The 16,056-nt window shown below is 37.0% G+C and overlaps 1 protein-coding gene across 4 annotated transcripts in view; it reads right to left on the minus strand.

Moving 5' to 3' along the window:
- The window catches only part of LOC145660531 (uncharacterized), a 39,472-nt gene extending 33,029 nt beyond the window's left edge, over positions 1 to 6,443 (minus strand). Inside the window, exon 1 of one of the 4 annotated variants that reach the window (XM_081725714.1) lies at positions 6,045 to 6,443. Coding sequence is in view for 1 of the 4 variants with exons in the window: in XM_081725710.1 (XP_081581836.1) it covers positions 1,737 to 1,789 (53 nt within the window). In the remaining 3 variants the exon portion in view is untranslated. Of the gene's footprint in view, positions 1 to 1,348; positions 1,639 to 1,732; positions 1,906 to 6,044 lie in introns of those variants that run through there. The other 3 variants (XM_081725710.1, XM_081725715.1, XM_081725712.1) reach the window with 3 other exon arrangements.
- Between the last annotated feature and the right edge of the window lie 9,613 nt (positions 6,444 to 16,056).

A 16,056-nucleotide genomic window follows, 5' to 3' on the forward strand; every position in this document is an offset into this window, starting at 1 on the left:
ATACCTTATACATAAATGAACCTATCTTGTTACTTTGCTACTACTATTTACATTGTGACTATTTAATTGATTATATTCATCTATTGTATAGAAGCAATGTGACAATAGGTATTCTTTTAATTTTCTTTTGAATGTAACATGAGACTTGATTACCTTTAATTTGTTTGGTAACTTATTGTATAGCATAATACCAGCATATTTTACTCCCTTTTCGTACATTGCTGTTCTATGGTTTGGTGGATGAAAATGAGTCTTATTTCTTGTGTTGTATCCATGCACGTCCCCGTTTGTTGTGTACTCATTTATGTTGGATCTTACAAATTCTATTAAGCAATATATATACAAACATGGTAAAGGTAGTATAGCTAGTTCTTTAAAATATTTCCTACAGGACTCTCGGGGTCCTACACCAGCTAGGATTCGTACAACTCTTTTTTGAAGAACAAAAATATCTCTACTTTTTACAGTATTTCCCCAAAATATTAATCCATATCTTAATATAGATTCAAATGAGCAGTAATATAATATTTTTGCTGTATTTCGGTTTATAGTATTTTTGATGGTTTGTACGGCAAAACACATTTTTCTTAACCTATTCGCAATTTTTTCTATATGATAATCCCATTTTAAATCTGCTGATATATGTACACCTAAAAATTTTACAGAACTAACTTGTTTTATTTCGTTTTCTCCTATTTTTATACTTCCTTTATCTAGATTGTTGTTTGTTAATTTAAAACTTATTGACAAGGTTTTTTCTGAGTTTACTATTAACTTATTATGATCAAACCAGTTCGTTAGCTGTTTTACGGTGTTTTCTATGTTAGTATTTAATCGTTGTTGGTTTTCGCCTGTTATTGCTACACTTGTGTCATCCGCGAATAATGTGGCTTTTGCAAAGTTTAAATTATCCGGGAGATCGTTTATATATATCAAAAACAGTTATGCACTAGCTCCTCATTTAGTGCATGTTTTGCAAAAACAAACCGGAAAATGCAATAAATGCGTGTAAATTTGGTAGAACCGTTTGCTCGAGTAATGCCTTTCTTAAAAGATGGCTCAAGAAAAATACATGCATACGATCAGGTTCCATTTTAACGGCAAGGTTCTTGATTGCTGGCCTCCCTTCCCATTGAGCAGTAATAAAGACAAAAAACAACGTGCCCTGCGGGGTTCTAACCCGCCTTTACTCGCTCGGCAATACTGTATAAGTTAAATGTATAAACTTAGTACAGAAAGAAACCTACCCAGCTACTAATCTACATGGGGGACCAGTAATCTAGAATCTTCCCTATTTTAACTATTACCCCTAATTCCCATTCTGGATTTGGTAATGATACTAGCATACCTTGCTTGTGATTGTAAATTATCTCGGAGGTTCTGCCGTTGGAACACTACCTCCTTTCAAATGTAGGGTTATGTATGCATAATTTATTTCATGTTAAAGGGACTACGTGATAATGACTCTTGCAGATCTTTCTTTAAAGAGATGCAAATCATGACAGTGCCTTCAATGTATATCCGTAGTTGTCTCAGGTATATTAAAGAAAACTTGGAAAATATCAGTACCCGAAATAAAATTCATTGCTATAACACAAGATACGGAGATGACCTCGATACACCATATTTCAGGTTAAGTAAAACCACAGAGGAAATAATATTTGTTATTTCCTCTGTGGTAAAACACAAAAGAGTTATAAATACACTGCAATGAAGATGTATAATCTTCTACCTACAGAAATTCGTGGTATGTGTAATAGAAACTGAGAAACACTAAATATTGGCTCATTCAAACAGCTGTGGAAATTTTGTATACTCTCTTGACGTTATCTATTGCAACAAATGTTGTTTAACGGCAATAAAATTATTCTATTCATCTGTGTCCTCCAAAAACATAAAATGTCAACTAATACCCACACAGCAAGGAATATTTCCTCAATCAAAAGAAAATATTTTCCTTGGTTTCCAAAAGGTTTTCCTTCTCTGAAGATTTCCATGCTGGTTTCCCCAATGTATTCCGAATATTTCCCGAAAATATTTTCCCAAAAATGTTTGTAAAACATTTTAGAAATTACCTGGAGTACATTTTGAGAATGCTTGCCGGAAAGTAAAACCAGGAAAATATTCACAAAATATATTAGAAATATTGTTTTGGATCTAATTTAATATGTTTTCACTGTTGAGAAGGGAAATATTTTCGAAATGATATTAAAAATGTTTTCCATATATGATACGGAAAGCAATCAAACGAAATATATTCCACATATTTAAAAAATGTTTTCTAATACGTTATTTGTAATATTTTCTATTTTTACGAGAAAACGTATTAAATATATATTTTTAAAAACATTTAGAATATTTTAAAAATAAATTATTTCGTAATATAAGAAATATTTTTCAGAAATATTTTAAAAAGGTTTACTTAATTTTTACAAAAGTATTTTGGTAATCTTCTCCTATAACTTAAATTAAATATTTTCGTATGATATTTTAGTATTATTTCCAGAATATTTTATGGAATTTTGAATATAACACTTTAAAACAGGTAAAAGAAAACATTAAAAATGAATAGAAAATGTTTTCCATTGTGTTTTGGAAGATATTTTGTGTCTTTAGTGAACAACATTTTCTGATATAGGTCTATTATAGAAACATTTTTACATGTTTTCAGAATATACTCTTCCGTTACTGGAGAAAACATATTCCTTGTTATATCTGAGAAGTATCCCAAATATATGCCGGAACTATTTTTTAAAATGTGTTTTGAGAACATTTAATTAACTACGGGAAGCAGTGGCGTTAAATAAGCTTTCCGGGCTTAATCCTCCCCCGAAATTGTTTTACTATATTAAAGTAAATGAAATATCCTGCACAATTTTCACATTTTCAGGAATAAAGTTAGCAAAGATTCCCTCCACGAAACAAAATCGTAAATATGCCACTGAATAGGATGTGCATTTTTAGAACGTTAGTAGGAAAATAATGTATGGAAAATTGTCACAAATTGTAATAGAAATATTGTGTTGAATGTAATGTAATATGTTTTCAATGTTGAGAGCAGGGGTAAAAGTGGATCTGAAAAGGTTGGGGGACGGTAGGTAGCGGATGACGTCACGCCGTTCACCCTGCCTATCTTTGCCCATTGTATTTTTTTTTTTTTTTTAGGAACTGGGTAGACGCCGTATATATTTTCTCGAGGTGGGGGCGGCGTCCCCCCGTACTTTTACCCCTAGTTGAGAGAGAAAATGTTTTCTAAGTAACACAAAAAATGTTTTACATACATGATAAACGAAACAGAATAGGCCTATAAACAGAATAAAATGTTTTCCAACATGTCATTTACATTCTTTTCTATTGTTACAAGAAAACATATGAAATATAATTTTTAAAATATTTCGAATATTTTAAAAATAAATTCGTTCGTAATATAAGAAATATTTTTAAAACTCCTATTAATTTTGTATGGAAATGTGTTTGTTATCTTGTCCTGTAACTTAAATGAAATATTTTCATGCAATATTTTAGAATTATTTCCAGAATATTTTATCGAATGTTGAATAAATTCTCTCACGAGAGTATCGTAGTAGCATTATTACCAATCATTATACTAATTATAGCAGCACCAAAGAAATATATTTGTTAAAAATTTGAAATTTATGATATCCAGTGAAATTTATGATATAAGACACCCCAACATATATGCACGGCGTGTCCACATATCAGTAGTACCAGTGAAACTCCCAGAAACATTTTGTGTGTAAATAAGATTTTGAGTTAAAAAAAAATGCTTAAAATTATGAGAGCAAGTTGACATTACACTGTTTATTACATTACACTGTTTACATTGTAGTTATAATTTACACTGTTTATTATTATTATTATTATTATTATTATTATTATTATTATTATTATTAGTAGTAGTAGTAGTAGTAGTAGTAGTAGTAGTATTTTATTTTTATTTTGTTTTTAGTTATTTATTTATTTATTTATTTTTATTTTTTTTTGGTCTGAGTCTGTGGACCGCAATGGTTCCTCGTCATGAAGACAGAGTGAGGCAAGTAAAATTGTACAGAAGAATCTTATGTTTTCTTCCAGCTGCTATGTCACAGCCTGGCCGCCTTGTTTTCAACCCACTATTTGTTCCCAGCAAGAAGCCGTTATAGCGTATATGCAGAGTGACGCAAAAGTCCGGAGCCCATAGGCCAACTCGGTTACTATTGCAGGTATGGAAACACGGTAAGATATGTAAGGACTCTTTTAAATTTCAGCAACACTTTTGTTTTTGTACTAGTGTACCGCTCAATAAAGAAAATGCGTTACCATACATCATGTCGGGCTACACGAATGAAAGAATGTGTGGTTTGAAATTAGCTACACCGACAAGAATTGAAAGGAGACACAGTGAAGGATAAACATGCAAATGCAACATCCACGCCAGAGGCGTAGCGACCACGGTGTTGGGGGGGGGGAGGAGCAGATACGAAGGACGCGAAATTGGGTCTTGCACTATATTTTTCATTGTGTCTTTCCGTTCCCTTTGGTTCAAATAATTTCAAACCACACTTTCTTTCATTCGGTGTTGTCCAACAGTGGCAGCGTTGTACTTTTCGTTACTATTGGGCGGTATACTAATATAAAAACAAAACTTGCTGCATTTTAAAAATTTCCTTCTGTATCTTACCTTGTTTTCGTATCTGCAGTAGTAACCGAATTGGCCTATGGGCTTTGGGTTCTATCATGTACAGAAAATATTCTGTAAATATTTTGTCATGTACACAAAATATTCCCTAAATATTTTGTCATGCACAAAAACTATTCTTTAAATATTTTCTGTGATGTACAAAAAATATTCACTAAATATATTTTGTCATGTAAAGAAAATATTTTGGCATATGTAGGAAAATATTGTCTGCGTTATTGGTAAATAATTTTAAAATATTCCATGAGAAACGTTTTAAAAACCATTCCGTTAACATTGTATAAAACGTTTCAAATACATTTTCAGTAATGTTTGGAAATCGTACAGGAAACATTTTTAGGAAAACTTTTCTAACGGCGTATAAAATATTTCTACAACGTTTTTGAGTGTATTCAGAGAATATTTTCAGTATTATGTGGAAAATGTTTTCAACAACATATGGAATATATTTCCTTAAGGGAAGTAGGATACATTTTCTGAAGGAAAATGATGGCACGTTTTAGAAACGTTTTGAAAATATTTCATTGCTGTGTGGGTAAATACTGCTTGTGAAGAACAGGATGCATGTGTATACGGCAACATTAACACCAGTTTTATTATTTAAACTGGTGCTTTATTAAATGGATATAAAGTAAACGCCAAAAATATAGGCGGGTTGCGCGCGCAACAGCCAACTAGCAACCTACGCACTTGCCACATTTACATTTGTCTTGCTCAGTCACTGTCAAGGTTTCATATTTCGCGCGCGTGTTGAAGATTGGTTACGGCAGAACGCAGGCTTTGAGCTGTGGTTAGGTAAACGCCTGTCGTCTGCTTACTTCTGCAACAGGAGGGGAAGGAGGTGGCACATGACAAGGGAGATTTGACAACAGCGAGCTGTAAGGTGCGCGCGCAACCCGCCTATATTTTGGCGTTTGCCTTTTTTTTTTATTATTAGTATACGTAAAGCCGCGTCAGTTCCCGAAAGAGCTGGACGCTCATACTTTTAGGGATTATTCATTGAGTATCTACGAACTTCCCAAGGGGTAACAAAGCGACTTTGATTTACTTATCGAATGATACGAAAATAAAAAAGAACGTACCTGTACTTTATATCTGTGTGTGTAGTGCCCTTGTACTTTATCTATGGCTATGTGTGTGTGTGTGGGCGGGGGGGGGTATTTAACACATATCGCATGTCTTGTGCACATGGATACTTCTTACTATTGCACTATGTAGAAAATTTATGGTATGTCATGTAGAAGTGGTAATAGAACACAGAAGAAACGCAGATCACGGCGTTCTCATGTATACTATTACCTATTAAATTTTACAAATTCACACTAAAATTAATTTCATCACTCACCTGATTGTAATATAATGTTGAATTCTTCGCCTTCAACCACATTGAACCACCATACCACAGATCGTACCCGACCACACAAATGAGAGCTGGCTAATACACAGCTGCAACCAGTGCGCATGCGCGATTCGAAATAAAAATTAAATTAATAACAAATAGAGAAAAATATTTTACTTGCAAACAATAATAATCTTATTAAGATTATTATATTTACATATCTTTTTGTATGTATATAATCAGACACATGTCTATTCGGTTCTCACCTCATTTATTACATCAAAGCGAACACTGCACATTCTTTATGCTACTGAGAGAGTCTATTTATAGCGTGTAGATTTATCTGATTGAATATTTATTCGAATGTACTTAAGCCTTCGAAAAATGCAGGTTATATTATATTGTTTATTTCGAATGAGTAATATAATAATTTTTTAAAAAATGAACCTTCAATTAAAAATATTATAGTCATATTTAATGTAAATATTAGCAGAATGAAACTAAATACGGTACACTTGCACGGTATTACGAATGTGTCATACACATGTGCAGTAGGGGGCGCGGTGGCTCAGTGGTAGAACGTTCACCTCTGGTGCTTGGGGTCCCGGGTTCGATCCCAGCCCCCGCCAAGTGAACTTTGTGGTGGACAAACACCGTGCTCGTGGGTTTTCTCGGGGTTCTCCCGTTTCCTCCCATTTCACTAATCTCTCATAATCACCGTCTCCTTTAGCCTAACCGGCATAACCGTGGGACGTAAAGCTTAAAGATTTCATTTCATTTGCATGTGCAGTAGCTGTGCAAATGCACATGTGCACACAACGGCTTAAGCACGGGTTATATAAATGTGTGCTTCATCCACGCAAATGCACTTGTGCACATGTACGGCTTATGTACGTGCGCTGCATCCACGCAAATGCACATGTGTACATAACGGCTTAAGCACAGGTTATATAAATGTGTGCTTCATCCATGCTAATGCACATGTGCACATGCACTTCTTAATCACGGGTTATGTGCGTGTGCATCATCCACACAACTGCATATGCGCACATAACGGCTTAAGCACGAGGTATACAAATGTGTGCTTCATCCATGATAATGCACATGTGCACGTGCACTTCTTAATCACTGGTTATGTACGTATGCCTCATCTACGCAAATGCACATGTGCATATAACTGCTTAAGGACGGGTTACATAAATGCGTTTTTCTTCCATGTTAATGCACATGTGCATGTGCACTTCTTAATCACGGGTTATGTGCGTGTGCATCATCCATACAACTGCACATGTGCATATAACGGCTTAAGCACGGGATATATAAATGTGTGCTTCATCCATGATAATGCACATGTGCACGTGCACTTCTTAATCACTGGTTATGTACGTATGCCTCATCTACGCAAATGCACATGTGCATATAACTGCTTAAGGACGGGTTACATAAATGCGTTTTTCTTCCGTGTTAATGCACATGTGCACGTGCACTTCTTCATCACTGGTTATGTGCGTGTGCATCATCCACACAACTGCACATGTGCATATAACGGCTTAAGCACGGGATATATAAATGTGTGCTTCATCCATGCTAAAGCACATATGCACGTGCTATTCTTAATCACGGATTATGTGCGTGTGCTTCATCCACGCAAATGCACATGTGCACATAACGGCTTATGTACGGGTTATATAAATGTGTGCTTCATCCATGCCAATGCACATGTGCACGTGCACTTCTTAATCACTGGTTATGTACGTGTGCCTATTCTACGCAAATGCACATATGGAAGAAACGGCTTAAGCGCGGGTTATATAAATGTGTGTGTCATCCATGCAAGGGCACATGTGCACATGCATGACTTAGTCACGGATTATGTGCGTGTGCTTCATCCACGCAAACGCACATGTGCATATCACGGCTTATGCACGGGTTATATAAATGTGTGTTTCAACCATGCTAATACACATGTGCATGTGCACTTCTTAACCACTGGTTATGTACGTGTGCCTATTCTACGCAAATGCACATATGCACGAAACGACTTATGCACGGGTTATATAAATGTATGTTTCATCCATGCAAATGCACAAGTGCACGTGCACTTCTTAATCACTGGTTATGTACGTGTGCCTATTCTACGCAAATGCACATATGCACGAAACGACTTATGCACGGGTTATATAAATGTGTGTTTCATCCATAAGAATGCATATGTGCACATGCACATCTTAATCACTGGTTATGTGCGTGTGCTTCATCCACGCAAATGCACATGTGCACATAACGCCTTAAGCACGAGATATACAAATGTGTGCTTAATCCATGCTAATGCACATGTGCCCATGCACTTCTTCATCACTGGTTATGTGCGTGTGCCACATCCACGCAAATGCACATATGCACATAACGGCTTAAGTACGTGTTATATAAATGCGTTTTAAATCCATGCAAATGCACATGTGCACATGCACTTCTTAATCACGGGTTATTTGCGTGTGTTTCATCTACGCAAATGCGCATGTGTACATAACGGCTTAAGCACGGGTTATATAAATGTTTGCTTCATCCATGCAAGTGCTCATGTGTACATGCACTTGTTAATCACTGGTTATGTACGTGTGCCTATTCTACGCAAATGCACACGTGTATATAGCGGCTTAAGCACGGGTTATATAAATGTGTGCTTCATCCATGATAATGCACATGTGCACGTGCACTTCTTAATTACTGGTTATGTGCGTGTGCCTATTCTACGCAAATGCATATATGCACGAAACGGCTTAGGCACGGGTTATATAAATGTGTGTTTCATCCATGCAAGTGCACATGGGCACGTGCACTTCTTAATCACTGGTTATGTGCGTGTGTTTCATCCACACAACTGCACATGTGCACATAACGGCTTAAGCACGGGTTATATAAATGTGTGTTTCATCCATGCTAATGCACATGTGCACATGCACTTCTTAATCACGGATTATGTGCGTGTGCTTCATCTACGCAAATGCATATGTGCACATAATGGCTTAGGTACGGATTATATAAATGTTTGCTTCATCCATGCAAGTGCACATGCGTACATGCACTTGTTAATCACTGGTTATGTGCGTGTGCCTATTCTACGCAAATGCACACGTGTATATAGCGGCTTAAGCACGGGTTATATAAATGTGTGCTTCATCCATGATAATGCACATGTGCACGTGCACTTCTTAATTACTGGTTATGTGCGTGTGCCTATTCTACGCAAATGCACATATGCACGAAACGGCTTAGGCACGGGTTATATAAATGTGTGCTTCATCCATGCAAGTGCACATGGGCACGTGCACTTCTTAATCACTGGTTATGTGCGTGTGCTTCATCCACACAACTGCACATGTGCACATAACGGCTTAAGCACGGGTTATATAAATGTGTGTTTCATCCATGCTAATGCACATGTGCACGTGCACTTCTTAATCACGGATTATGTGCGTGTGCTTCATCTACGCAAATGCATATGTGCACATAACGGCTTAGGTACGGGTTATATAAATGTGTGCTTCATCCACGCAAATGCACATGTGCATATCACGGCTTATGCACGATTTATATAACTGTGTGTTTCATCCATGCAAATGCACATGTGCACATGCACTTTTTAATCACGGGTTATATGCGTGTGTTTCATCTACGCAAATGCACATGTGTACATAACGGCTTAAGCACGGGTTATATAAATGTGCTTCATCTATGCTAATGCACATGTGCCCGTGCACTTCTTAATTACTGCTTATGTACGTGTGCCTATTCTACGCAAATGCACACGTGCATATAGCGGCTTAAGCACGGGTTATATAAATGTGTTTTTCATCCATGGAAATGCACATGTGCACGTGCACTTCTTAATCACGGGTTATGTACGTGTGCAGCATACACACAAATGCACATGTGCACATAACGGCTTAAGCACGGGTTATATAAATGTGTGCTTCATCCATGCAAGTGCACATGTGCACATGCACGACTTAATCACGTTTTATGTGCGTGTGCTTCATCCACGCAAATGCACATGTGCGCTTGCCCGGGTTCTGTATGTGTGCTTCATCCACGCAAATTCACATGTACGGCTTAAGCACGGGTTATGTATGTATGCATCATCCACACAAATGAACATGTGCACATGTACGGCTTATGCATGGAAAGTGCACATGTGCCGTACAGGTACGTGTTGTTTGGGAAATTTTTAAAGGGGTGCACCAATGTACCTATGTCTTATGATAGGGAATAGACCCCTATACATAAGCATATAACCATATAAGGTAATAGGACCTCATCCAAGGAAATAAATTGGGCCAAAAGAACAAACACGTGGTACAACGTATTGCTTACGTTTATATTTTGGCAATTTTGTACCCCTAAAAGGGAACGAGGTGGACCACCCAAATTTATAGTAATACATATTAGGATCCTGTACTATTATACTAAATATGTAAAATGGTCAATTTCTAAAATTTAAGGGGTGGGCCAAGGTACCCCTCCCAAATTTTTAAAGGGGTGCACCAATGTACCTATGTCTTATGATAGGGAATAGACCCCTATACATAAGCATATAACCATATAAGGTAATAGGACCTCATCCAAGGAAATAAATTGGGCCAAAAGAGCAAACACGTGGTACAACGTATTGCTTACGTTTATATTTTGGCAATTTTGTACCCCTAAAAGGGAACGAGGTGGACCACCCAAATTTATCATAATACATATTAGGGTGCAGTACTATAATACCCAATGTTTAAATTGGTCAATTTCCAAAATTTAAGGGGTGGGCCAAGGTACCCCTCCCAAATTTTTAAAGGGGTGCACCAATGTACCTATGTCTTATGATAGGGAATAGACCCCTATACATAAGCATATAAGCATATAAGGTAATAGGACCTCATCCAAGGAAATAAATTGGGCCAAAAGAACAAACACGTGGTACAACGTATTGCTTACGTTTATATTTTGGCAAATTTGTACCCCTAAAAGGGAACGAGGTGGACCACCCAAATTTATCATAATACATATTAGGGTGCAGTACTATAATACCCAATGTTTAAATTGGTCAATTTCCAAAATTTAAGGGGTGGGCCAAGGTACCCTTCCCAAATTTTTCAAGGGGTGCATTAATATATCCATATCTTATGAAAGGGAATGGACCCCTGTATACGCGCATATAACCATATAGGATAATAACACCTCATCCAAGGGGATAAATTAGGTAAAAAAAACAACCCGAAATTTGAATTGTTGGCAATTTTTTTACCCATGAAAGGGAATGACATAGACATCCAATACTGATAGAAGTACATACTATGGTCCTAGGCTACCACACCAAATTTTTAGATTTGGCAATTTCCAAAATTTAAGGGGGATGGTCCTAGGTGCCCCTGCCAAAATTTGGGGGGTGGGCCATGGTACCCCTACGAAAATCTAAAAGGGGTGATCCTATGTACCCCTAGGTTATTGACCCCGGGCCACGTAACCCAAAAAATGGGCGCCCGGGGCGCAAAATTTTGGCGGCGGCGGCGGGCGCCACGCTCCAGGGGGCGGTAAAATTTGCCTCAAGTCATGCGATTACTACTACTATCAACTACGAAAGATTAAATTTCTTACTGAAGGTTTGGAATCAGCGCACTGCGAGCTTATTGGTTGACTCCATACGCCAATTCGAGTGACGTGGACTGACAGGCTTGACATTATTTTAGACCGAGCGTCAGCGAACGTCTCCTAGTCGAGACGTTTGACATTTGTGTTGTCTGTCTGTGTGTCTGTCGATAACTCCTGAACGCGTGAACCGATTTGAATGAAATTTTCACAGATTATTTATTAGTTCAAATGTCCCAAATGCCGTGTCGTCTACAGTGCAAAGTGAAGAGAACAGCACAACAGTACCGATTGAAGTAGTGAGTCCGCTACCACAGCATTGCAACATTGTGAGCCCACAACTACAGCCATAGCATTGCAACACACTTGGTCGAAAGCCAGGTGAGGCTAAAGTAGTTATGAGCACTCTACACAAAAACGATTTAGAAGCTGCCTCTTCCTCATCACAACGGGACGTTACCTCATCCCTGCAAGTAGTTAAAAAAATGTTTAACTTTCCAAGCCCCTCCCAAAAAAAAAATCCAATCAAAACAGCCAAAGAAAAGGACATCACGCGACTACAAGTATCTAGGTAGAAAGTTAATCTGAAGCGTCAGTGAGTGATTTGAACGAAAATCGTGACAGTTTAAGTGATCCTACTGATGATGACTATGATGAGGAATGTGGACATTGTGGTAAATTGTGGTCGCTTAGTGCAGGGGAGGGAGATTGGTTAAAGTGGCCACTTTGTAAAAGATGGTCCCACGAAACGCGTCCCATGAAAGATGGAGAAAAATATATTTGTGGCCAGTGTTTTGCAAAGCAAAACTGGAATTAAAAATTTGGACGCCTTAAAACACACTAATCCAGTATGTTCGAACTTTTTCTTTTATATAGGGCATTTTTGTATACTTTATTTGTCGCAAGTAGTTTGGTTCCCCGAATATTTCGTTTTACAAGCATTTTACAAACATAGGCCTAATAATGAATAAGTCCAGTCAAATTCGATAATTATCTTTGTACTACGTAGAAGTCTGGTATTTCTGCTGTTTTATGTTTTAATTATCTTAAGAATGTTATGTAATTTTTGTTTACTTGTCTTATAGACCTATAGGCCGCAATGCCTACAACGCGACATTTGGATAATTCGACCATGGGCACGATCACTTCTCAGACCGTCCATTCTGAGTGAGGTTTTCCCTTGTTTTCCTCAGTCCCATCAGGCGTATGAAGAGATGGTACTTTTCTGGAGCCCAGGACATAGTCCTTTTCAATTCGTAGACTTATATTAAGGGCCTATGTGATTTCGGAGTTCGAGGCTTGAACACTTCATATGCTTCTTCCCTTGAACTAATAAGTAAATTTATTCCTTAAACATATAAATTGCTCGAATGCATCGCCCATGCTCGAAATGTCCAAATATCGTATTGTAGGCAGACACACACATTTGTTCTAGTATTCCACTTTAAGAACAGGTAGTGTTCCATATTAGGAGCAGGGTGTGCCTAATATGGGAAATTGAGTTTCTTTCAATTTTGTAATATTGTAAAAAATCAATAATGTGGAACACACTTTCATACTTGTATTTTGTTTTGCAAAGGTACCGCAAGTATTATGATGTATAATATTTTTTATTCTGGAATACGCATTTCTGAGAAATGAAGAAGAGACAAAAAGTATTCCATATTCGGTGCCTTTACCCTAATATTATCATTCAATTTCCAACCCTCTAATAAAACTATATGAAGTTGATTTTGAATTTAGGGTCCCTTTCAGCAGCGAGGCTATAGGAGACGTGGAGCTACTGATTAACATGGAATCCAAACCAAATAAACTTCCGCCGGGAATCGCACCCGGATCTTCCACGCCAAAGGAGCACACGCTAACCACTTAGCCACGAAGGAACTCTAAAAATGCATGGAAAGTGAGTCGGTTTTTAGTGAACTCGTAAGGATCTAGAACCGTTTTCCCAGTGTTAGTCTCTGGAAGCCATTTTAGGTTTTTGTGACCAGAAGCGTACATTTTTGTTAGATTCCTTACTCAAAAGCCTGAAAATAAGAAGGTGCAAAACAGCAATCTCGAAATGTGTTTTCTTGAACATGCAACCTACAATCTCGACCTTGCATCACATTGCCAACAGAATATCATATTGCATTTGGTAAATGTTGCACTCCTCCAAAGACGCATGGGGTATGATGTGACGTATACTTTGAAGGATTGGTTGTAGGGGTACTCCAGTACAGTTTATTATACGGAGTTTGAAACACTACCTACAAAACTTCATGAATAGCCCTCGTAACAAACCAAATAGACGTAAGTTGCATTTTAAGATAAAACTACATAGACCTCTATATATCAGCTAACAAGTAACAAACAAAATTTGTATATCCCATCTGAAAAGTACGTAGTCGTAATACCCCTTGTTTTAATCACTGGTTAACCATATTAATTAATAACATATTAAACATGTTAATACATAGAAATGATTAAACATATTAGTTATCTTTGGACTCTAAAAATCAATTAAGAACTATAAACCGTAAATGAGTCATAATTATTATCTTATTATGAAGAAGTTATTTTTCTTGATATAATACCTGAATATCACTTCTTCAGAAAAGTCGTAACTGAAGAAATGCTTGAGAAAATTAATTCCTTTTCATTGTTCCACTGACACATAACGATATACGATAATCTTTTATCTCATCTGTAACGAAAACCTTGTAAAACTCTACAATAATCTCCCGAAAATCAATGACTTCATATTTCAGATACATAGTTTGTAACTTGGTCACTAAAACATGAGTTCGTGCCACAAAATTAATCAGCCAGTAGGGGCCGCGGTGGCTCAGTGGTAGAGCGTTCACCGTTGGTGCTTGGGGTCCCGGGTTCGATCCCAGTCCTCACCAAGTGAACTTTGTGGTGGACAAACACCGTGTGCGTGGGTTTCCTCGTGGTTCTCCCGTTTCCTCCCTCTTTCTTCATTCCACCATTTCATTCATTTCTCATAATCACCGTCTCCTTTAGCCTAACCGTGGGACGTAAAACCCAAAGATTTCATTTCATTTTTTAATCAGCCAGCTGTAAGATCACTGACATTATATAAGGCTCAGTCGAATGTGTTTACACTGGACGGAAGAGAAATTCACACCAAAAACTTAAATATAACTACGGTGCACTAAAGTATTGTCCCACACATTTTAAGTCACACTAGCGCCCAGTGTGCCCACTCATCAAAAATATATCATACTAAGCTATGCAGAAGAAAAGTACTAGATCTGGGGAAAAAGTACTAAAATTTTTATCTGCTCCCGTTTAACCCTATTTATGATATCTTACGATATTAATACCTTATTAGAAGGTTTGAGGCAGCTCCTTCTCCTCTATGGGTGAGGAAGTGACCCCTACATTCTTGAAAGAACCTCCAACTTTAAATCTTTTACAGTCAAAATTCGATACAAACCGTGCAAACCATCTATACCCTCGCAATTTTGACTTTACACCCCCAAACAAAAATTCCTGGCGGAATCTCTGCTTAATTGTCGTATTAGAACTCACTGTAAAACCACTAATGTAACACAAGTATGACAAATGGAGAAAACAAGAAATATAAAATGGGCTTATTGAGTAAAATCGAGTTTTAATTCCTTAATAGCCTACGGTTCCTTATAAAACATGAAATGTGGTATGTCGTGTATTGCAATGTTGTTGGGTATACTTGATAAGCCGAGACTAATTACAATCTAGCCTGGGGTGCTCTTAACGCGATCAATTCTGGCAATCGCTCTTATCAGCTAAACAACGACTCTGGTTTCAAGAGTAGTGTTTCCTTCATTAATATCTATCTATCTATCTATCTATCTATCTATCTATCTATCTATATATATATATATATATATATATATATCTATCTATATATATATATATATATATATATATATATATATATATATATATATATATATATATATATATATATATAAGACGGAAGTGGCAGATCGTTTCCCATTTCCAGTTTTAACATTGGATTCGTTTAGGGTAAAAGTGGTAAAAGACACTGAGAAAGATTAAGCGTGACAATGTAGGCTTAGCTCGCTGTTATCAATTTGTTGAAGCCAGAAGCGACGAATTTTAAGATTTCTAGTTTCAATAGTAAGCACCCATAGGTTAGAAGTCTACTGTTGTTTCACGTAGTAAAATGAAAGTCACTTGTTTAGAGCACAGGAGTCATCAACATCATCATAAACATTCTGTCATTATTGGCAGGTTACCTGCTGCAATTGAGAAGCTTTCATGATCCATGGTTTTCCAATAACCTCTTCGTCTTCACGTACGATTTTTCTGATTTGATATGGTCCATCAATTGTAGCCTCGTAATCCCCCTCCTTCTCTTTCAAGTCTTCATACA

The sequence above is a fragment of the Thermobia domestica genome, chromosome 9 (genome assembly GCF_964235325.1).
Source record: "Thermobia domestica chromosome 9, izTheDome1.hap1.1, whole genome shotgun sequence".
Taxonomy (NCBI): domain Eukaryota; kingdom Metazoa; phylum Arthropoda; class Insecta; order Zygentoma; family Lepismatidae; genus Thermobia; species Thermobia domestica.